The sequence below is a fragment of the Panthera pardus genome, unplaced genomic scaffold (genome assembly GCF_024362965.1).
Source record: "Panthera pardus isolate Hobbes unplaced genomic scaffold, ASM2436296v1 HiC_scaffold_24, whole genome shotgun sequence".
In the NCBI taxonomy this organism is placed as follows: domain Eukaryota; kingdom Metazoa; phylum Chordata; class Mammalia; order Carnivora; family Felidae; genus Panthera; species Panthera pardus.
In genome coordinates, this window is record NW_026526810.1 from 91,533,292 (window position 1) to 91,556,916 (window position 23,625).

The following is a 23,625-nucleotide window of genomic DNA, read 5'->3' on the forward strand; positions in this document are numbered from 1 at the left end:
TTCTTCTACTTAGAGATCCCTCACAGTCTAAAGAACACCCAAAATTAAGTTTCTCTGGGCCAGCTTTGGCCTGATGCCAGTTATTTCACTCACGCTTAAAGTCTTCCTCACTTTTACAATAAAGCCCTTTTCTTAGCAAAAAAACAGCACAGAAAGAGAGTGTATTTTTCTTAAATTTAATTTAGATCCATCTTGTCTGAGATACTCTTTTAGCATCTTATGGTAGAAAATGATCACAAGAATTATTCCATAGCATTTAGAAGGGGGAGAATGCCTTTGTCATTAAAAAAGTTTAAAAACAAAAGTTTTTTTTTAACCCAACTTTATTCAACAGTGGGAGCTTATTCTTAGGCCATATGCCAAGAGGTCACACTGCATTCTGTTCCAAAATAATATATGAAAAGCTCTGTGGTCTCCGGGCTTTTACAACAGAGGGAATCCAAAGAATACCAACACATTGGTAATCTGTGCTCTTGACTTCGGTGATTACTAGGGAGGTAAGAGGTTGCATTTCCCAGGTCTCAGAATAAACTTCATAATCACGTCAGCATTTCCTTCATGACACTTTTTATTTGTACCAGGTCTAAGTGATACAGCTCTGGGAAGGGAACACTGGCCAGCCACGTAGAACAGTAAGGCCGTGCTGACACGCTGACACGAAGCAGATTTACGCTAGGCTCCTGTGAGGTAGACCACAGTTCGGCGAGCGCTTGCCTTCTGTTACTAGAGTAACCGTAATAGACTCCGAACCTGCTGGGAAGGGTTGGGAGTAAAAGGGCTATTTGTAAAGAGGCAGAAAGCTTTTAAGTTATTAGAGCCACAATTCCCACTTGTCTTAGAACTCTGGCACCCTAAAGAACTTTTTAGAAAACTGTTTTTTCACTTTCCACCTTTCCAAGTGCCACGTGGCTAGTATTTTGAAACCACAGTGAATAGAAATTGTATGAGAATTTTGCAAACCCTTTTATCTCTCTGTCTTCATCTCAACCCCTGTTGTCTTCAGAAAACAGGAATGTTTATAACCCAGTCTAGCCCTAAAACATGGATTTTAGATGATGCACATCTGTCTCAGATGTGTGTTTTGGGCTCTGGTGTCCTGCCCCAGTCTGCTTTCTGTGTGGCTGTGCATTCTCGCTGTTGTGATGCAGCCTGATTCCCTAGAATTGACATGAATGGCTGGAGCCCAAAAATGTACACATCGCCTTCTGCAAGCATTTTTGCATTTTGCATCCTGGAAAGCGCATCTTCTCTTTCTGCTAATGCTTCTTCCCTCCCTGAGGAGGCTGTGTAGATTATACTTCAGACACCAGGAGTGCAGGTGATTTCACTTACCCAAGAAACAAGACAATTAAATTCATCAGCAGGCCTCTGAGAACCCAATTAGTCTACAAGTTAGCAATTTCTGAAATAATATCAATTTAACATTCCTCAAATGCATTCTCCATCTTTAACATTGTTCTCATGTGTTATTTGTCATCAGTATTAAGAATACAAAGAATCTAAACTATTTCTCTGTTTTACAGTTCTGACCTGAGACACAAAAGTATTGTATACCTGCAACTCAGTTGTAACTTTGTGCCTTGATGTGATCGTTGCTTTACCATTTGATAAAAGGGACTTTCTAACATTGCGTCTTGGTGTTAAAGAATGGCACTGACATGTTAAATCAAAGAACAGTTTTGTCAGTCAGAGGCCACATAGGTATAAATCATCAAACCAGTAGTGATGACTGTGTTTTCTAAGTAGATGGTAAAACCTCACTAGTTCACCCCAAATGGAGAAAAGCAGTTTCCACTAATGAAAAACTAAATGTTAGAACTCTTTGAAGGAAATTTAGAGAAGAATAGTTTTATTTTAAATTATATTCAACAGTCAGAACTGAGCTAATAATGGGCCAAATTGAATAAATGAAATCATTGGCAATTAGTGTAATTATATTTATCAAACAGTCTTCCATAGCAGTGCTTCTGAAACTATTTGTGGGGAAGGACCAGATTTTTAACATTCCTCATCCACCATGGACTGATACTTTTACAAAATACAAAATCACCTTAGTAGCTGTCACGGCACTGTCAGATTGCTCTGAAAATCTATAAGTATTTATTCTCACTTACTGAGCTTACATCGCTGTGGACCAATAACAACTTGCAGACAAGAGGTGGTCTGGCGACTCTACTTCAAATAGCACTTTTCCGAGTTTTGAAGCGTCAAAACCCTTTGAGTAGTCTCAGTACTCGCTCAAATCCGTTGTACTGGTTTTTGCTCATCTTCGTTAATTGACCCTCTCCCACCCACCCGGGTCAGAACCCTCACGGCGCCTAGATCCTGGGTGTGATCCTGCTTAACTAGATCCTGGGTGTGAACTTGCACGCGTTCTTAGCCTGATGTGCCCTGTAGGCTAACCAGGCGTGTCTCCCCCTCCCCCCCTCCCGCCGTCCTGCGTGAATGTGCTCCTCACCTCGCAGAGAAGAAGCAGTACCGGGAGTCCTACATCAGCGACAGCCTGGACCTGGACGTGGACCAGCTGGAGAAGCGGTCCCGGGCCAGCGGCAGCAGCGCGGGCAGCGCCAAGCACAAGCGCCTGTCCCGCCACTCCACCGCCAGCCACGGCAGCTCGCACACGTCGGGCATCGAGGCGGACACCAAGCCCCGAGACGCAGGGCCGGAGGACAGCTACTCTGGCAGCGCCATCCACCGCAAGCTGAAGACCTGCAGCTCCACGACCAGCCACGGCAGCTCCCACACCTCCGGGGTGGAGAGCAGCGGCAAGGACCGGCCGGAAGAGGACTCGCAGGACGATGGTAAGCCGCTCTCCGCGGCTTTCCAAGCTGGCAGCGCTGAGCCGCTGTCGCTCGCCCCCTTCTTCCTCTTGCCTCGTCTTGTTTCTGGTTTTTTTCCCCAAGCATCCCTTCTGGAGAACTGCTGTGTAGGGCACAGCCGGGGGGTAGTAATGGACAGGTGTCCTGCACCTTCCCCCATGATTTGGGGGAGTTGCTCGTGTCAGTGAACAAAGCATCCCTCTGGTCCTTTGCCGCCACAGGGTTGGACGCCAGTGGAGGCTGAGTCCTGGCGGTTTAGCCCAAGTAGAGGAGAGATCGGTGCCGCAGAACTCGTGTCTGCATTTCTGGTTCCCAGATTAAATAGGCATCGGTGAGGACAACAGCAGAGGCGCAGTGATAGCGACAGAAATGTCTTAAACTTTGCAGAGGAAAAAAAAAAAAAAAGACTTGAGCCCAGGCCATTGGTTATTTAGTATTTCTTCAATTCCTCCTATGCAGCCAGAACTCTGGGAATGTAAAAGAAAGTTAGCACCTGGATGCTTAACTCTGTTAAGGAGAGAAAAACCAGACTGTCTCAGCCAAACTTAACATATGCGGGCATCTTTTTTATTATTTTTATGCCTCAAGTGCTATAGCTTCGGGTTTGGGGAAAGGGTAGTGACTTCATTAAGGAAGCCCATTTGCTTGCTTACTGTAGAATTCATGTGGATCTCTAGTGAAGTCAACTGAATGCCCTGCGGGCAGGCAGGTCTAGAAATGGGGAGCTTCATGAACTACTCCTTGTGCAGGTGACAGCAGTCTGCTCTGGCTTAGGCATGTGGCCCATCAGTCTCAGTTGCCCTTTGTCATCTCAGCAAGGTGGTATAGCTCTTTCCTTCTTTCTCACAGAGGAAAGAATAACACAGTTCAATCGTGGCATTAGAAGACATGTGGATAACACAGCAACCCTGTGAAAAAAGAGAGCAAATACATCTAGTTGAGAATTGTCCTAGAGTTTCCTATTGTAGATTCTCATTAGCAAATGTATTTTAAAATCTGAATAATTACAGAGCCTTCCGCAAAGTGTGGCTACGAATGCTGTCATCCATTTCCCTTCGTGTCACTAAAGGTCTCTTTCTTCTTCTGTGTCAGAAATAGAGATGTTGGTTGATGACCCCAGGGACCTGGAACAGATGAATGAAGAGTCTCTGGAAGTCAGCCCAGACATGTGCATCTACATCACCGAGGACATGCTCATGTCACGGAAGCTGAATGGACACTCTGGTGAGCTCTTGTGGGAAGTTCTTCTCCTGAGCTAGTGGATGGTCTTGGACTGAGGAGCAGGTGCCTCAGAAAACAGAAGGGTCAGGGTGGGGTTCTCGATCACAAACAGGGCTGGAATCAGAACCTTTCCAAGTCAGTGCCATAGACTGCAGGGTCGAGTACTTCGTGAGGAAAAAAGAGAACAGAAGGGGAGAAGCATCTAGGATGGGGAATTAGCATCTTCTCCCCTGTGCTCAGCACAAAGTGGTAAAACACAGTTTTCTCTTTGTTGCTGTTGTTTTGTTTCGCTATTACAAATGATAATCAGAGAATCCTAGAATACATCTAGAAGGGACCTCGGAGACCTCCTTTTTACAGATGAGAAAACCCATAGATGAGGGGGACAGACGCTTAGGTGGCTAGAAACAGAAGTCAGGTCTCCGAGTTTAGTTTGTATTGTTTTTCCCCAACTAGATCAGAGTGGGTATGGGAGTGTGGAGGAAAAAGTGTCAATAAATGTTGGCGTAAAAAGGCATTCCTATTATATTCTGTATTTCATTAACTCTACTAGGACACTTGCATTCACTGTAAACCTATTATGGGATTATATAATACGATATGTAATAATCTATTTCTATCAAATAAAAGATATTACCCTTCAATATTACTGCAAAAAACCACAGTATGGGTTTTGTTTTCAATTTTTTTTTAATGTTTATTTATTTTTGAGAGAGAGAGAGAAACAGAGCTCCAGAGGGGAAGGGCCAGAGAGAGAAGGAGACACAGAATCCAAAGTAGGCTCAAGGCTCCGAGCTGTCAGCACAGAGCCCGACACAGAGCTCGAACTCCCGAACCACGAGATCATGACCTGAGCCAAAGTCAGACGCTTAACCGACTGAGCCACCCAGGCGCCCCAGGTTTTGTTTTTAAACCTCAGTCACTCCTAACTGCTCTCGCCACATTTTATGAATTGGTCTCCGTTCTGTCTAAAAAACATACCTTAGGAATGAAGTCAAAATGTCCCAGGTACTTACTGATCAGCCGCTTTGAGCTTTGAGTGAAAGACCCTGTTTACAACTGGGGTGACCTGCCATTGCTGTGTCAAGACCCACGGTCCCTGATAAGTGAGCCTCACCCATGCAACAGGTGCTGGGAATGAGAGAGAAACAAGACCACAGTACACATGGTCCCCTCATCTTGGCATTGAATCTGTAAGAGCACAAGGCTCCTTTTATTGCAGAATTTCCTCTGCTCACCTAGCAGAAGCATGGCCTCCAGATGCTCTGCGGGGAATAGACCTGCCAGTGGTTACAGAGAACCGCTCTGCCTAAGCAAACACAGATCCGTCAGGCTGCTTGCTCTGGTCATGCTTCAGGCTTAGAGTTCTCAAACCAAACTTTACCCTTGTTTCTTTGCCCATTTACTTTCTTACCTAGATGTCTTCCCTCACAAATACATTTTAACACATATATTAAATATAAATTTACAATTTTATGCACATTATATTTACATGGATATCATGCTCTCACTCGATATGTGCATGTGTATTTTTGTGTAAAGAAAACTGTCCAAACCATATACACCAAAGTGTCCATGGGAGGAGGGGAGATGAGGGAAACAGACTTTGGCTTTTTATTTATATATTTCTATGTTTAATTTTTATAATAAGATTTTGTAATTTTAAATAGAAATAAAATTTAAATAAATAGGGTGGCTGTTTAAAGAGGTTTTTATACAAAAAAAAATGCTTTTTGAAATGTTATTTATTGAAAAAGAACCTGAATGGTTAACAATGAGCAGTTATATGCTGTCCATATAGTGAAATATCGTACAGCCATTAACTAATGACACTTTTAAAGAATATTTAATAATATAAGAAAGATAGGTAAGAAAAACAGCACAAATTGTATAATCAGGATGCTCTCAAATTACAAAAATGTATATATGTATATGAAAAAATACATAAAAATATTAATAGCCTTTCTCTGGATGATGGGGTTGTGATGATCTTATTTTCTTCCTCGCATCATCCTCCTCTTCCAAATTCTCTACAATTTGAGCATTTACTTTTTTTAACATTTATTTATTTTTTGAGAGAGAGAGAGAGAGAGAGAGAGAGACAGCGTGAGCAGGGGAGGGGCAGAGAGAGAGGGAGACACAGAATCCGAAGCAGTCTCCAGGCTTTGAGCTGTCAGCACAGAGCCCAATGCGGGGCTCAAACTCAAACCATGAGATCATGAACTGAGCTGAAATTGGATGCTTAACTGACTGAGCCACCCAGGTGCCCCTACAATTTGAGCATTTAAACATTGTTTCTCAAGCATGGAGCTGAGATTGAATAGGGATGGAAGTTTGGTACAAGTCAGGTTAGTGTTCTCAGCACCAGACTTGCTGCTGACTTGTCTAATGCGGAGTTTGGGTTTGGGAGCACATAATTTACAGACATGGTGGCCAAGGACACATTTACCAGGAAGTCCAGAAGGACCCATCCCAAGTGCCAACCAAGGACACCAGTCCACATCATCCTCTGAGGATTTGTTAAAAGTTTAAAGCTTTTTAAAAGATAAAGATATTCTCAAGAAAGACCCCCTACTAAAGCAGTCTGTACCAACCCCCAAAACATAAGTACCCACCTGAAGGCTTTTAAACTGTCTACATGTAAACCAAGAATGTCCTCCTTCCATGTTTCAATTGAACAAAATATCAAACACTTAATATATACAAGGTATATACTCGTCACTGAATCATTAGGCGTCACTTCTAAAGAGTTAAGGGATAAAACACAAAAGGCCATTTCTGAGGTTATCAGCAAGTAGCTAAATAAAAATCACATTGCACTCCAGGTTCCTTTTTTATAAGGTGAGAATGTGCTTTATCTGAGAAGCCATTTGGCCTTAAGAATCTGGGGTTTGACTGACCTGCTTCATCTATTTGCAAGAAAAATGTCAGTGATCTCCACTTCCATATCCAATTCTTGTTAGCAGTTTTATCTTACGAAACATTTTTTCCTGGTGCTTCACTCAACATGCTAGAGCCACAGAGGGAAGTTTCCGCCCTGGATTTCTGTTTCCAAAGTATTAGGAGGTGACTCCTGGGCACTGGGGTGATTTAGGGCCCTGTCACTCTCAGAGATCCAGAACTGAATGCTTAGGGTGGCCTCCCACTCGTGGCCTCTCCCCAGCAGGATTTGTTGTAGGAGGCAAGTGCCACAGGGCCCCTGTCAGCCCGAGGAGCTCTGAGCTGGGTGTGTCCCATGTGCAGGCCCTGTACCTCGCCCTTTCCATGCATTTACTCTTCAGTCGTCATTAAACTCTGTTGGATAGACACTGCTGTCAGGCCCACTTTGTAAGATGAGACCGAAACATAGGGGGGCTAAGTCACTGGCCAGCATACACAGTTAATTACTTTTCTGGGCCTGCTTCCGGCTCAGATCCGTGTGACTCTGGAGGTCAAGCCCCACACTACACTTTAACTGTCCATCTAAAGGGACCCTAGGGGCACCTGGGTGGCTCAGTCGGTTAAGTGTCCGACTTCAGCTCAGGTCACGATCTCACGGTCTGTGAGTTCGAGCCCCGAGTCGGGCTCTGGGCTGATGATGGCCCAGAGCCTGGAGCCTGCTTCCAATTCTGTGTCTCCCTCTCTCTCTGACCCTCCCCCATTCATGCTCTGTCTCTCTCTGTCTCAAAAATAAATAAACGTTAAAAAAAAATTAAAAAAATAAATAAAGGGACCCAAACCTAGACGGCCGTGTCACAGTTTAGCTTTAGGAGGGAGACTGCTTTACATCTACGGTCTTTGTTTTTGTTACTAATTTCATCATAAATAGCTTAATTAGAAGTTGTAGTTCACCTTAGAAAAGGCAGGCTCTAAACTCCTTCCTGTACGCTGACCCCACATTTATCCCTCTCCCCCCTTATTTACTGTGAGACAGGAGATGGGATGTGTCCTAGGCTGGTTGTTTACCACGGATGAGTCACAGTGAGATTTTTCAGGAACGGTTAATGCTTGACCTTTCAGTCTTGGTGGTAGCATGTGTCAGATAGGTGGCAAAAAGTATGAATAAGGAAGTCTTCATTGTTGTTGTTTTTCTGTGTTTTACTTCAGGGTTGATTGTGAAAGAAATTGGTTCTTCCACCTCTAGCTCCTCAGAAACAGTTGTGAAGCTTCGTGGCCAGAGTACAGACTCTCTTCCACAGGTACAGAAGGAATCGAAATGTTTAAGTTGTGCACTGAAGTTACAGAAAATGTTAAATTGGAACTTAACGTTTATATTTATATAAATGAGCAAAAATTAAGAACCATAAGGCATTGATTCTTCCTAGGTACATTCTAGTTTTATCCTCAGTTGATAACCATTGTGTTTGCTAGTTCCATTCATCTCTGAGTTGATTTTCATTTGGATAAATTATATACTTTGTTTCCCACTTTATAGAGGTGGGAAGTGTGTAACTTCAGACTTCAGGTTGTGTGTGTGAACCTCAACAACTGAGAGAGTAATTTTCTTGTCAGGCGTGTTATGGCAGAAACGTTTCCACGCTGATTATTCCATTCAGATTGCGTTTTCAAAGTATGCTGAGTGAGACTGTTTGATAACCTGTGATCACTTGCTAGACTATTAAAATATCAAAGGATAAAATACTCTGAAATTCATGGTTGTAGCGTCTGGATCTATTCCACAGCTGATATACTCACCTCTATTTCCTGTGCGTTCTCTTTCTCTCTCCTTTATGACTCTCTTTCTTGGTCCATCTCTGTCTTTTTTGGGTTTTGTCTTTTTGCTTTCTGTGTGTGCTTCTCTCTTCCCTTTTTTCTTTTTCATTTCTATGTGCACATGATGTTTTATTACATATTTTTTTGAATACTCCAGTGAATAATTTCTAAAGCAGTATGTGTAGCATGATGATTACAAATCCCAGGGTCCACTGCCCGGGTTTGCACCCAGTTCTGTCACCCGGTGTTAGATCTTCCTGTACGTAAGTGCTTGTGGTGCACAGCTGAGGATCAGATTCCACGCCTGCAAAATGGGAAGCGCATTTGCGTGCCTGCTGTGTGGATTTGTGAGGATGACCTAATGAATTCTGTGTGGGAAAGCCCGTTGGTACCTGGGAAGCCGTGTGGGTCCAGGGGACCTTCTTCAGGGAGTGCTCGGATGTGATACTTCCGAATAAAATGGTTTTGGGCTCAGACCCTGTTCTCTCCTCCTGGTGCTTTTGCCTTTAGCAAAAAGTGATCTCTTATTCTAATGAGGTTGGCTTTTGTGGTGTTCGGCAGCAAAAGCTGAGAGGTACAGTGCCCTGTTTCCTTAAATAACCCATTAAGCGTCTTTCGTTCATGTAATTATCTGAGCCTTTTTTAACCTATTTATGTTTTCAGCCAGTACCACTTCTGGGGATAATGAGTTCTGTAAGTCTGTTGCCCGCTGTGTGGAGTATTTGGCACAGCACCTCCTACAGTGTTTGGGAGCTGCCTCTTGCCTCCCAACCTTTCCGTACTTTGTATTATTTTTCTATCCAAGAACTCTAGCTTTAAAAAAACCAAAAAAAAAAAAAAAAAAAAAAAAAAAACACCCAAAAAAACGTTCTTCAAATTGTATTCCTTGAGTAATTGGTTCATTTCCGCATTTCTTATGAAAATAATAATAGAGCTCAGCATGAAAGTATTACTGTATAGAATATGTTGAATTGTCATATTCTAGTAGAAAGAAAAAAGAAAAGAAACTATATCTGTACGTATCTAGCCTCCTTTTAAGACATTTTCTTGACTTCTGAGATGCTAGAGACAGGCTTCTGTTGCATTTACTTCCTTTGCCTTGGATTATTCATCTGTAAAATGGGGAGAATAATAGCACTGGGCTCATAGGGCAGATGGGAAGAGTAAACAAGTAAATACATAATATTGTGTTTAGGTGAGAGCCTTGCACATAATCAGGGCTCAGTAAATGTTAGCCACTCTGACTGTTGGTAGTGGTGCTGTTTTCCCCCGCAGGACCTCAGACCGGAAATCACTTTCTAACATATAAGGATTCCATAACCTTTTATGATTTTGCAGTGTCGCTCTTTACAAGGGCAAAATAGCACTAACCTGTCACTTTAGTCATCCTCTTGAAGTGGTTTTAACCTTACTTTATTTTTCAGACCATATGTCGAAAACCAAAGACCTCCACCGATCGGCACAGCTTGAGCCTTGATGACATCAGGCTTTACCAGAAAGACTTCCTGCGCATTGCAGGTCTATGTCAAGACACTGCTCAGAGCTACACTTTCGGGTGTGGCCACGAACTGGATGAGGAAGGCCTCTACTGCAACAGCTGCTTGGCTCAGCAGTGTGTCAACATCCAAGATGCTTTTCCAGTCAAAAGAACCAGCAAGTACTTTTCTCTGGATCTCACTCATGACGAAGTTCCAGAGTTCGTTGTATAAAGTATGTCTGCGTGTAGCTAGCCACACAGGCAGCCTGCTGTCTGCTGGAGGCCGGAGAAGCCACGGGTTCTCTCTTTAAGTATCGTGCCATATTTTCTTCACCCCACCACATAGCTCTTTCTTTATGATATTTGCAATGGAAATAAAAGCCTTGGGACAATTGCACTTTAAGTATTACACAGATAGAAAAGAACTGCAGAGAAGGTACAGCAAGACAAGTGCCCGGAAGTTCGTGACCCTTTGGAAGGAAACGCGCTTCACTGGTTACCAAGCCTTCGGAATATTGAATTGTGGTGTGTTTGTCCCTCGTTTTGTTTTTCAGTTTGATCATACGACATCACATTTTTTATCATGTGAAAGATGTTATTAGATTGATTTGTTTGCTTGTAAATGTGTGTGTGTGTGTGTGTGTGTGTGTGTGTGTGTGTGTGTCACTCCCTCATGCACGTCGTTTGAGGGAGGAGAGAAAGGAGAGTCTCTCCTCTTAAGGGAGAAACCATTGCCTGGTACATAGCCATTGCCGCCTCGCTGGGGCTGTCCCAAAGTGAACACTAATGAAGTGGTCAAAATCTTGTAGTTCTAGCAAGCCAAAGATATGTACATAACAGAAATGCAGCCCGGGGCCAAGAAGACATGAATGAAGCAATAACCAGAAGGCTATGTGTGCTGTGATGCCTTGTGACTCCTTCATGCCTGGTCAGTGCCCTGTCCTCCTCCTGCTCTTCGAGAAACCTCTGGGACCCAGCTAGTTTCTCATGCGAGTAACTCATCAGTTGTGTTCACGTCTTCGTGCGTTTTGTAGAGTTTGTAAAACCAGTTTCTGTTAAAACTATGGAAACGTCTTAGAAAATGTTTGTGCTTGGTGTTTTGTTTTTTTTTTTTAAATCAACAACAAATTGTAGTAATGCTTGTTTCTGCTTAAGCAAAACACCCTAACTATACATATATGTTATACATATATAAATACCTGAGATTGTATGTGTTTATATGTGTTTACAGCTTACTAACGCTTCATTTTGGCTTCCATGACTGTTTTGTGTACATAGTCATTCTTGTTTAATATGGAGGAGGTGTCACTGAATGAATGATACCTACAGACAATCAGTTAATATATGCAGAGTTAAGAACAACTGTTTTCCCATGTGTCTTTTGCCATGATTCTCAACCCTGGTTGCACACTAGAATTATTTGGGGAGCTTTAAAAACAATAACACTGTCTGGATCCCACTTCAGACCAATAAAATCAGTCTGTTGCAGTGAGGTCCAGGTGGAATTGCCTTTTCCTTTAAAGCTCTCCAGATGGAGCTAATATGCTACAGGGTTTAAAACCACTGCTCCAGAGGGTGTCTTTTTCTTAATTTTGAAGTTAAGGTATACAGAAAATGTCAGTGTTTGAGGAAGGACCATTTTTAAGACAGTTACTGCCACTGCTATTAGGATATATAATGAAACCTCGTCAGGAGAGTGAATTGATCAACCTTTAGATGTACAGTAACAATGTTGTTCACACTTCAGGAGAGAACTTTAGCACAATGTCTTTCTACGAGATGTTTGTAATGATTTCGTATTTAACAACATTTGTTTACCATATTTTGATACACCATTTTTTCTATCTGCCAGGTTTTCTTAAAAAAAAACTATATATTATTTTCTAAAGAAACAGTCATATTTTTATACAAAATTAAGTTTTCAGGTAACAAAGAAATCGATTTAGGGTACAGCAGAACATGCAGTGTTCCCCGGGGGCGGGAGTCAGTATTATGAACATAAGGGGAGTGTGGACAAGCCTCACCTGTGCTGTGCTCGGACGCCTGCGTGCGGATGGGGCAGGCCAGTGTGGACACTGCAATCCCAATCGAATCAGTTCAACCCGACACTTGGAAAAAGGAACAGAAGTTCTATAGAGTTTTGTAGTCATGCGATTATTTTGTTTTTATCAAAAGTTTTAAAAGAACCAAAGTTTTCAGATACCAGAATGTACAAGTGTCTCAGTCTTCTGTATGAAAGGGTAGAAGGATCATCTAATGACAGCTTCACTTATAAGTAAGTCGTTAAATAGTCCACCATTTCTTATAGATGCTTAAGGGACAAATCCTAGGAAGTTTAACTCTCAAGAGCCCAGATCATAATGTGGTGCGTTTCCTTAGCTCTTAGTGTTTCTTGCAACATCGAGGCAAAAGCATATTTAATTCAGTATGTAGCGCTTTAGTTTCTCTGTGCTTCAGCCAGAATCAGGTCTTCAGGGTTTTGCCAGCATTATTGGTGGTTTTGCACACCCTCTTTCTAATTGGGTTTATGCATAGTCTTGTGGGTTTTCAAAAATGAAACATGCTAAGGAACATTTTTGCTTTTTGATCCTCTATTTGCGGCAGAATTATATATATGTATATGAAAATCCATTTTGGTTATCTACGTTTTGTATTTGGAAATTGTTTTAAAAAATAAAAAAGGAAAAGAAACGTATGAAGCTGTTATTTATTCTGCATTTGTTAATATCATCGCTAGTCGGTATACCAGTTTGGTATATACTGCCTCGATACAGCGACATTTGTATTTGCAACAATGAGCTTTATATCTACATAAACTGTAAATAATCCTTTCTGTGAAAGGATCATCATATCAGGAAGATACCAAAAGTGTGTAAAAGAAAACTGCATTATTTTGTAATGATTTCTTATAGGCATTTCATGGTAAGATTAGCAGTCAATAAAGTTACTTTTTATTTGTCTTTAAAGTGCCTTTTTTTTTTTTTTTAGACTTCTCAATTAAGCAAGAAGCATTAAAGAGTGAATGTTTTCTTTATGTTCTTCTTTCTTATAATAGGCCATGTTGAGGAACAATGTAAGGGTCCACGGTGGTAGGATTCTGAGCCCGGAGCCCCCCGTGGCGGAGCTGGTGGGGACTGAGCTGCCCCTGCTCCTGCTCTGCGTGTGTGAGGAGTTCACATATTAACTCCTTCATCCTCCTGTTTACATACGGCGGGGTCTGTTCTCATTCTCGACCTAGAGACGAAGGAACCGAAGCTGAGAGAGGCAGTGGCAGCCAGCCGCTGTGCAGGCCTGAGCTGTGGGGCTAAAAGCACTCGATAAGATACAATATTTTATTTTTTTAAATTAAAATGACTACTTTAACTTTTCCCTCAAAATAATCATCATTGGCGTGTTAGTTTTAATTTTAAAAAAGTAAGTGGTTACATTTAAAAGCATGCCTATCGCAAGGCTGGGCGTGAGAGCAAAGCGGCATCAGGGGGAGAGGCTGGAGCTGGCAGTCAGTAGTAGACAGGCGTCAAAAGCACCAAAAAGCCTGGCATCCTTGTGAAAGAACGTCCATTATCTTCTCGTTACTCCAGTTTTCTTGGCTCTCGTGGGATTAATAATTCAAAGGACTATTTGGGGGATTAATAACATAATAGTTATAACATGCCCCTGATCACTAAGGTGGGAGAAAGGAGGGTGGGTGTTTTCCGATCTTCTAACGAGCCTTTAACTTGTGTAGAATTGAGCCATGTGGCCATTCGGAAGCCTACAGTCCAAAACAAAAGCTTTCTGCTGAGGGGTTAACTCATGAATTTTGCAGTGTATCTGGTAAATTGTGAGTAAATTGGAGTCAAGGAAAAAAAACATTTCTGGTCACCTGCTCTGTATCTGCCATTACACACGTCAAGTCTAACCTTCACAGCCCTTCAAGTAGTCAACTCATGTTACAGCTGAGGAAACGGTTAAACTTCCCCAAGATCCTACAGTTCGTAAATAGCAGAGTTTTAAGCCCAAATCCATGTCCAAAAGCTTTGCTTTTTCTACTACACATACCACGTTATCCATTACACTCAGAGAAAGCTCAGAATCTAATAGGGAAGACAGACTTACGATTTGGATAATGTGATAAATGACATTTATTTGCACACTGTTTTTAAAATTGTTTTTAATGTTTCATTTATTTTTGAGAGAGTACAAGCAGGGGAGGGCAGAGAGAGAGAGAGAGAGACACGGAATCCGAAGCAGGCTCCGGCCTCTGAGCTGTCCACGCAGAGCCCGACGTGGTGCTTGAACTCATGAACCACAAGATCATGACCTGAGCTGAAGTCCGATGCTTCACCGACTAAGCCACCCAGGTGTCCCTGCACACTTCTAAAAAGAAAAAAAAAAAATTATTTTGAGACAGTGCATGAGCAGGGGAGAAGCAGAGAGAGAGAGAGAGAGAGAGAGAGAGAGAGAGAATTCCAAGCAGGCCCCATGCAGTCAGCACAGAGCTCTGATGTGAGGCTTCAACTCAACCATCCACCAGAGCCGAAGTCAGATGCTTAACCGACTGACCACCCAAGCACCCCTGCCCACCTTTTTAAAGCACCCCTATGCCAGACCTATAGAAGCATTATTTGGGTAGTACTCTGGTACAGAAGCAGTGGAGACCTGGGGGGTGGTAGTAGGGAGTGGGAGGTGGGAAGAACATAGAGGAGCCTTGAAGGGGGCCTTCTGGCAGACGGGAGTGAGGTACAAACTGTCCATGCAAAGATTAGAAGCCTTGGACGACAGTGCTCATTCAGGGGCCTTTAGGCTTGAGTAACGACTCTCTCCAGACTAGTTGTGAAAGGCTCTGGGTGCCCAGAGGAGGACACTGAGTTTTGTTTTGTTTTGTTGTGTTTTTTCTGGACAGGGAGCCATTGAAGGGGGTTATAAACGGAAAGAGACATGTTTGAGAGACATTATTTGAGAGAAATAATGGGATCAGTGCCAGTAGAAGATAGGGACAGGGGAGCAGGACTGGAGAGATGATGATCTGAACAAGGATGTGGCAGCAGGGAGAAGAAAAATTCAAAACTTATGTAGCTATGCCTCACTCACCTCTCTCTCTCTCTCCCCCCCCCCCCCCCCCCCCCCCGTCTCATGTCTCCCTCTCACCCACACACACACATTATGTTCTAAGCTAAATACTGGAGAAATAGGCAAGTTTCCATACTTGGCAACGTCCCTGGGAAGACCAGAAAGCTCACTACTGCTTTATAGAATGAATTACAATCTACTCTGCACGGATGCTTCCAATGTTAAAAATTGGCACAATGGCCACAACTACTCTAGTCTATAGGTCCTCAAGCTGGGCTGCACAGAAGACTGACCTGGAGAATTTAAAACAGCGATGCCTAGGGCCCAGACCAGAGCTTGTCATTTGTTTGGTCTGGGTGGGCATACGGTACTAGGAAAAGTTCAGCAAGGGAGGCTAATGTGCACCCACTGGTCTACAGTGAGCCCCAGCAATACAGACCAAGCAGGCTACTTGCTCTGAACTAGCATGATCCACAGTTGGGGTGCGTTGGGTCTCCAGAGTGTCCCAGCATATTGCATTTTGTGAGAATGATAATGTTTTTACTGATAAAGAGGTCAGAGAGTGGACCAATGTTCAGGCGAGGCACTGAACTCACCATCCCAGGAAGTCTGAATACACCCACATTCTAGAGAGCTGGGCATTACATACACATAACTATTCTGCTAAGTATGAGAGTGGAGGTTATGTGAGTACAGTAAAATACTTCCAAATCTCCTCCCTGCCACTTTCATTTGCCTTGTCATTCCTCTGGTGCTTTGTATGAGTTGATCGCTACTGAGAATAATGGAAAGAAGTAAGCTAAATTCCACCTAGCTCTTTGTTTCTTAACACATTCATTTTGAATTAATGGAGGATCCTGACCTCTGGAAAGTCCTCCTCAAACGCTGTGAGACATTGTGGGTGATGGAGTTATGTACACTCAAGAGATTAATCGAAGGTCTATAAACAGGGCACAGCTATAATTAACCAACTCATTACTTACGATGGGTGTTTACCCATCTGGTGTGAACCCTAGTCTGTGAAGGTCTCCTCACTTTATTACTGTTATTATGGCGAGAGATGGATTTTATAAAAACAGATAGTTCCCAACTTAGAAAGGAATTATGTTCCAAGTTTGCTTCTAAATTGGTTGTTTGGTATTTAGAACACAACGTGGCCAAGTTCCCTAACTAGCCCACAAATGCCTGTTTATCCCAGAGATATTATTAGAGATGATTTTTTCCTGTGCATTAGTAACCACCAACAAAGAGCCCCAGAGTATAAACAAGATAGATGGAGTGACCTGACAACCAGATACAGAAGATAGCACCCCCAGTAGACCAATAATTCAATCTTCAGGTTTTACGTCTCAGGGTACATCCATGCCCAACTGTAGCTAAAAGTAGAAAAAGGCTTCAGGTAAGCTATGCCAAAACGAAGCAGCTCTAAGCCAGTTTCTGCCTTGCGGTTCCACGAGGGATGTTTCTAGGGTTTTCCCATCCACAACCCAGGCCCCAGTCCAGAGCTGCTCAATCCTGCTCTGCCATCATGAGAGTCAGCTGGAATGAAGCCAACCCCTAAGATCAAGTCACAGACCTTCTTCTGATCTACAGGTGGGAAGAAGCAGAAGCCCCAGGGTCTTATTGAAACTCTGTCCCTGAATTGCTACAGGGTATAAATAAGATGCTAAGAGAGAAGCGAAGGAGACTCTATCAGGGCCTTTAAAGGCAACAGCAGAGTGTGGAAGACCACGAAAGCTACTGGGGAAATTTTAAAAAGGCCTAAATTAATACCCCATGTTCCTAAAAGGAAAGACTCAATGATATCATTTTTTCCCATCAATTTCAATCAAAATCCCAACGATGAAACATCGTAACCATGATGGAGTAATAGGAGCAGTGCTACCCTCTCACCTTAAACAACTTTAAAAAGAGAAAAAATATGTATGAAAAAATGTTTAAACCTTCTACCGTAGCGCGGCAGAGGAAGCCCCAGAAGGACAAACAAGTTATCACTGCCCAGCTCACGGCCCAGAGAGGGTTTCCAGGCCTCAATGAGGGAGGAGGAACCAAGCAGACCCCAGTGGTCTCCCAGAATTGAGAAAACAGGGTGGGAATTTGAGGAGGCCAAGGTAGCTAGAGTTCACAGGGCTGAGTCCCAGAAAAGAGCTGCACAGAGCGGGAAGAAGCAGCAGAGGGAGAGCAAATGGAGAGAGCAAGCCCTGGTTTCTCTCCCTCCTCAGCGGCACTCGGCTAGCACTTTGCTGACTTATCATCTAGGCCCACTTTCAGGCTACAAGGGCAGAGAGAAGTAGCTATCAGCGGAGCCATAGAGCCTGCAAAGCCTGAATATTACTGTTTGGCCTTTGTAGAAAACATTTGCCAATTCGTCATCACTACCATTAATAACAGGAATTCTGTGGTGTTTTCTGCATCTGGAAAAGTGAACGTGTTCTCATTGGGTCTGTATTTCAAAAAAAAATTCTAGGCTATTCCTTGTAAATGTCTCTGGTGAATTTTGCACTTAATTGATTATTGATATGATTGGGTTTAAATGTTCCAATGTTCTCTTTGCTTTCACTTGTCCTATTCTTTGTTCTTTTTTTTTTTCCCCTTTGCCTTCTTTGGGCTTAGTGATTTTTATTTCATTTTCTCTCCTATGCCTCTTTGTTTATTTTTAGTAGTTTCTTTAAAGTTTATGGTATACACCATTAAGCTATCATAATCCACCTTCAAATAATATTACACTACGTCAGGGGTGCCTGGGTGGCTGAGTTAAGTGTCGACTTCAGCTCTGGTCATGATCTCATGGTTCTTGGGTTCGAGCCTCACATCGGGATCTGTGCTCATGGCTCGGACCATTGGAGCCTGCTTTGGATTCTGTATCTCCCTCTCTCTCTCTGCCCCTTCCCCACTCATGCTCTGTCTCTCTCTCTCTCTCTCTCTCAAAAATAAACTTAGGGGCGCCTGGGTGGCTCAGTCGGTTAAGCAGCCGACTTCGGCTCAGGTCACGATCTCGCGGTCCGTGAGTTCAAGCCCCGCGTCGGGCTCTGTGCTGACAGCTCAGAGCCTGGAGCCTGTTTCAGATTCTGTGTCTCCCTCTCTCTGACCCCCTGTTCATGCTCTGTCTCTCTCTGTCTCAAAAATAAATAAAAACGTTAAAAAAAAATTTAAAAATAAACTTAAAAAAAATAATAATAATATTACACCACTTCAAATATAGTATAAGAAATTTATACAGGTCTTTTTGTTATTGCAGTACATGTGACTTTTTACGTATGTTATAAACTTCATAATACATTGTTCTTATTTTTGCTTAAAATGGCCAGTTATTTTTTAAAGAGATTTAAAATACGAAAAAAAAATTGTGTTTTATCTTTACCCACATATATACCATTTCTAGGGCTCTTCATTCTTTGTGCAGATAAAGTGTTTCATCTGGTATTTTCTTTTTGCCTGAAAGATTTCCATTTTTCATTTTTTTTATTTCGTTTTTGTTTTTGAAAGAGATTTTTGCTGGGTATAGTACTGAACAGCCCTTTTCTTTCAATATTTAAAGGCTTGCTTTTTAAGCTCTGTTGGATAGGACCAGAGAACCCTCAGTGTTAGAAGACAGAGTGAATGTGTATACAAGTGGTATCTTCTCAACTTTCATAACAAGAAGTTGACAGAGAACATTCCAAATTGAAAAAGCAGTGTACAAATATTTGTGAGAATGTTACTTTAAAATATGGAGGTAAAATACTTTACTTCTAGAACCACCTTAAGAACTGAAAGTGTTAGCATCTGGGGAGGGAAGAGGAAACTGCTATTTTTTGTTAGAGGCATGATAGCACTTTCAAATAATGTAGACTTATTAACTTAAATTTTTTTAAAATTCTTTTTAAGAATTTAAAAAGTTATTTCAGTCACTAGCACAGAACCCTGGGTTCCCAGAGACCATAAAGAGAAAAGAATCAGCAAATGGAAGCAAGTGTGGTGGGCGTCAGTCTTCGTTTTGAGGAACAGGCTGTTAAGTTTATCTCCAATGAACACGGTATGGATGTGAGCCCAGGAGGTAGAATGGAAGAGGGAGGCTTTTCCTTTGGGCATGGACTCTTCCTGACAACGCCTTGCAGGCTATTCTGGGAGGTGTTGGCCTATTAATGAAAAAGGCTTTGGGCAGCCACATGGGAGTTGTTTGTAGTGAAAGCGCCAGAAGGTGGGACGAATCTCCCTTCCTCCCTGCACACTGGGACATGTGGGGTTGATGCCCAGTGAAAGTGATCTGGCTGCCGTTTCCTTGGTGAGAACAGCCAGCAGATGGGTGTCTGGTAACTCAAAGCCTTTACTGAAACGGACCAAGGCAATTCCTCCACCTGGCATGGGCTTGGGGCTGACTCAGGTTTCAGCCTCCAGTCTCAGGGGGCTAAGACAAAAAGTGGGGCAGAAGATGGAACCGGAGGTCTTGTATTGGGAGGGAGTGGGTGGAGACACGGAGCCTGTCTGGATGGGAGACAATGATAAGCAGGAGATTGTTGATCAGCCTATCCCCTAGTTCAAGTGTTCACAAACCTGAATGATTTTCAGAAGCTCCAAAGACTTTTTTTTTTTTAAGATAGATTTATTTCCAGGCCTCGCAGCACACCAGCTGATCAGAACCTGCAGGCGTTTTAAGGCCCAGGATTCTGTTTCTCCCACTCATTCCTCCACCACGGCCACCCCCACAAGCCTTGCTGTGCCAGTTCCAGACCAAGCCTAGCCTGCCTGTGGCCTCAGGGCAGTCCTCTCCCTACTTCAGCTTTCTCTTCTTCCTTATTAGCAATTCAGAAGCAGCAGGAACTTTCTGAAACCCAGAGGTAAAAATCTGCTTTTTGCCAGGGGGTTGACAGCACCTGTCAGTTACCAATTCATGCTGTAGGAGAAGCCGGGGCTTCCTGGGAAGGGTGGGAACAAAGCTCTGCTATTGATTGTTGCTACTTTTATCCCATCACTAATCTTCAGTCAGAAACTCAGAAAGGCAACTGAGGGATTCAAAGGCAAAGAGTTCTTTCCCCTCCGAGGTCTGAGAAGTCTGGGCAGGCGTGGCCATTGTGCTTTTGCTCAGCTCCAATAGATGGCTCCCAAAATGACAATGCCTAAATGGGCTGAATTCAGTTATGGAAGATATGAGCTCTACTTTGGGAACACATTTCTTCTCACCCAGAACTGGTGAGATGGGATGGTATGAAGGGAATGCTAGAGAGCAAAGAAAAGCTTGCTTCCCCCCAAAATGGGCGGGTTGTGATCCGTGGCTTTTCTTTCTTTAATATGAGTCACAAGACATTGTATTCAGTTTCTTGGAGACCTCCAACAGATGATTTTCCCATTGGGTTTTGGTATTTGTAGTCCCAAAGGCCTCCCCAGAAGGGCCACACTGTCCCAAACTAAAATAGATTTTCTATGATGAAGAAGATAAATGGTAAATGTAGAAACTGAACATCAGCAGAACCTTATCTTTAAAAATTACACCAGGTGGGGCACCTGAGTGGCTCAGTTAGTTGAGTATCTGATCTTGCAGTTCATGAGTTCGAGCCCCACGTTGGGGTCTCTGCTGTCAACCCAAAGCCTGCTTCGGATCCTCTGTCCCCCTCTCTCTCTGCCCCTCCCTCTCTGCCCCGCCCCCGCTCACATAATCTCTCTCAAAAAAAAAAAATTAAAAAAATTACACCAGGTTAGGGGCGCCTGGGTAGCATAGTCAATCAAGCATTCAACTCTTGATTTCGGCTCAGGTCATAATCTCACAGTTTGAGATCAAGCCAACACTCTGCGTTGAGCATGGAGCCTGCTTGGAATTCTCTCTCTCTCCCTCTCGCTCTGCCCCTCCCCTGCTCTCTCAAGCTCTTTCTCAAAATAAATAAACACTTAAAAATAAATAAATAAAAACTGCACCAGGTTATCAGCGTTAGGAGGGCAGAAACCATGGCATTCTTGCTCACAGCTGCATCCTGGCGAACTAGCATCATGTGACTCAAAACATGTGCTCAAAACATGTGAAGCAATGAGTTGAAATTCTGCCACCATGGGCCAAGCTGCCGGGTGGGCTTAGCTGGAACCGCAAGAAAGTACTCTCTACCTGGAATATTCTACCTCAAGTCCTTCTCCTCATTTCAACCTCAATTCCATGACCCCTCCGCAGAAAGTTCCCGAACACCCAGCTGAAATGGGTCCCTCCATGGCATTTCTGCCACATAATACTATTTATTTCTTTAATAGCACCGGTCACAACCTCCAACTCTGATTCACTAATTCATTTATTATTCTTTCATTTTCAGCCATGTGAGGGCAACCACACTATGAATCTGGCTTAACTCTCCCACAGCGCTTGGAGCAGCTTCTTGGCACAGAAGGTACTCTGTGAATCTGAGTTGAATGAATACAGTAACATCAGATGATGAGAAGAAGAGACAAACTTCTCTCAATTCTAAAACATATATTGTTTTTTTATTGATTTCTGGAACTGAGCTGCATCTTACCATGGATGAGCATATTTGATGCTGTATTTCACCCCCCACTCCGCCCTGCAAAGCAGTTAGGACATCAGGGCGCTCCGGGAGTAAATTGTATCTTAGCACCAGATGAGGACAACACACATTTTCCTGAGCGGAGAGCTTGGCTGCCTCTAATCCAGGATGCTTTTGCTGAGCAATGAGGAGGAGGGAGGCACATCAAAGGGGATGAAACAAGGAAACGGGTGCCCGAAAATTAAACACAGACCATGAAGGACATCAAGAGAGGGCAAGAGGCAGCGGCAGTGGTGGTCTTCATCTGGCACCAGGGAGCAAGAATTTTCCTTCATCCTCACCCTCCTTCATCCCACCTTTGGTGGTGTGTGTGTGTGTGTGTGTGTGTTTAATGTTTATTTATTTATTTTTAAGAGAGAGCGTGCAGGCAGAGGAAGGGGGGGGGGGGGGGGGACACAGAATCCCAAGCAGGCTCCAGGCTCCCAGCTGTCAGGACAGAGCCCCACGCAGGGCTCAAACTCACCAACCGCGAGATCATGACCCTGGCCAAAGTCAGACGCCCAACAGGCTGAGCCACCCAGGCGCCCCTCACCTTGGGTGTTTATTCAAGTGGCCAGAGACCACACATCTGATGCCTCACCCCACCTGCCTACTTAAGTCCAGGGCAAGGCACAGAGCCAAATCCCTCCACTTAGGGATTGCCCTCGTTTGAACAATCCTTAAAGCAGCGTCTTGTCAAAGTGTGGCCCTGCACCACCCGCCTCAGAACTACTCAAAAGAGTTTGCGTAAAACGCAGATTCTGGGGCCCAAACCCTCCTACCGAGTCTGCCTCCATAAGCAGGACCCAAAATAAGCGCCGCCTCCGCCCCCTCCCCCGCCCCACGTGATCCTTAGGTGAGTGGTTCTCAAACTTAAATGGAAATGAGGGCACGATTCCCTCGCGGACCTAACTCAACCCCAGGCAGCCTCTGTGACAAACGGGAAAGGAATCCCACAGGCCAGGGCTGGGCGCGCTGGGCCCAGTGTGGGTGAGCTCTCCGGGACGCGGGCGGGGCCTGGGGGACAGCGGGGGCGGAGCTCAGCCCGGGGGTGTCCCGGCCGCAGCCTGACCCCTGGTGGCCAGAGCGAGTGGTTGGCTGGGCAGGACTCGGTGCTTTGGGGCTGTAGAGAGTCCCGGGAAAAGTTAAATTCCACCTCCGCCGGCGGAGCCTCTATTGACAAGACTGGAACGTTGTGAGGAGGGGGTGGTCTGCAGTTTGTGGATTTTCCAACTTCTTTGGTTTGCCTCCATTGCTTACGCGTTTTGTCGGAGCCCCTCTCCCCTGAACGCCTGCAGGCGGCATTTTAGCTGCATTTCTATGTATCTCATCCGAGGGAGGAGGCGGGGGGGGGTGCAGAGAGAGAGGGGGAGAGGGAGAGAGAGAGAGAGATGGATAGGAAGTTGGGTGTTTTTACAAGACATTATTTTTTTTGAAGGTTGGGGTGGGGATGAAGGTTGAAAAACGTAACTCGACACAGGTGTGCATGGGTTCGGCTATATTTGGGCCGCGGCCTTTCTCTCCTTGGCCTAGACCGCACTCGGCCATCACCTGTCTGCGCACCTGAACCCACTGAGGATGCAACCCAGCGAGCTGGGTCTACTCAACCCTCGGACATTGAACCTGTTGAACTTGCTGAAGTTAAAGCCCTCCCAGGATGCAAGTGGTCCTAAAAACAGGTAATTCAAGGGGCGCCTGGGTGGTTCAGTCAGTGAAACGTGGGACTCTTGATTTCGGCTCACATCATGACCTCACGAGTTTGTGAGTTGGAGCCCCCCCATGCTCCGCACAGTGCAGAGCCTGCTTGGGTTTTCTCTCTCTTCGCTCCTCCCCTGCTCATACTCTCTTTCTCTCAAAATAAATA

The 23,625-nt window shown here is 44.0% G+C and overlaps 1 protein-coding gene and 2 long non-coding RNA genes across 9 annotated transcripts in view; 2 read left to right on the forward strand and 1 right to left on the reverse strand.

The window, feature by feature from the left end:
* The window catches only part of FRMD6 (FERM domain containing 6), a 240,031-nt gene extending 226,466 nt beyond the window's left edge, over nucleotides 1–13,565 (forward strand). For 6 of the 7 annotated variants that reach the window (XM_019451819.2, XM_019451818.2, XM_019451821.2 and 3 more), the window contains 4 exons: nucleotides 2,466–2,801; nucleotides 3,912–4,043; nucleotides 8,127–8,218; nucleotides 10,157–13,175. In XM_019451819.2, the coding sequence (XP_019307364.2) occupies nucleotides 2,466–2,801; nucleotides 3,912–4,043; nucleotides 8,127–8,218; nucleotides 10,157–10,441 (845 nt within the window). In that variant the 3' untranslated portion in view covers nucleotides 10,442–13,175. Of the gene's footprint in view, nucleotides 1–2,465; nucleotides 2,802–3,911; nucleotides 4,044–8,126; nucleotides 8,219–10,156; nucleotides 13,176–13,264 lie in introns of those variants that run through there. The other variant, XM_019451823.2, reaches the window with a different exon arrangement.
* A 790-nt stretch (nucleotides 13,566–14,355) lies between these two features.
* The window catches only part of LOC128773013 (uncharacterized), a 45,690-nt gene continuing 36,420 nt past the window's right edge, over nucleotides 14,356–23,625 (reverse strand). Inside the window, exon 3 of the long non-coding RNA XR_008417192.1 lies at nucleotides 14,356–14,568. This is a non-coding gene — a long non-coding RNA (uncharacterized LOC128773013). The remainder of the gene's footprint in view (nucleotides 14,569–23,625) is intronic.
* Nucleotides 22,645–23,625, forward strand: part of LOC109268481 (uncharacterized) — a 70,752-nt gene continuing 69,771 nt past the window's right edge. The window contains exons 1-2 of the long non-coding RNA XR_002080676.2: nucleotides 22,645–22,751; nucleotides 23,295–23,440. This is a non-coding gene — a long non-coding RNA (uncharacterized LOC109268481). The remainder of the gene's footprint in view (nucleotides 22,752–23,294; nucleotides 23,441–23,625) is intronic.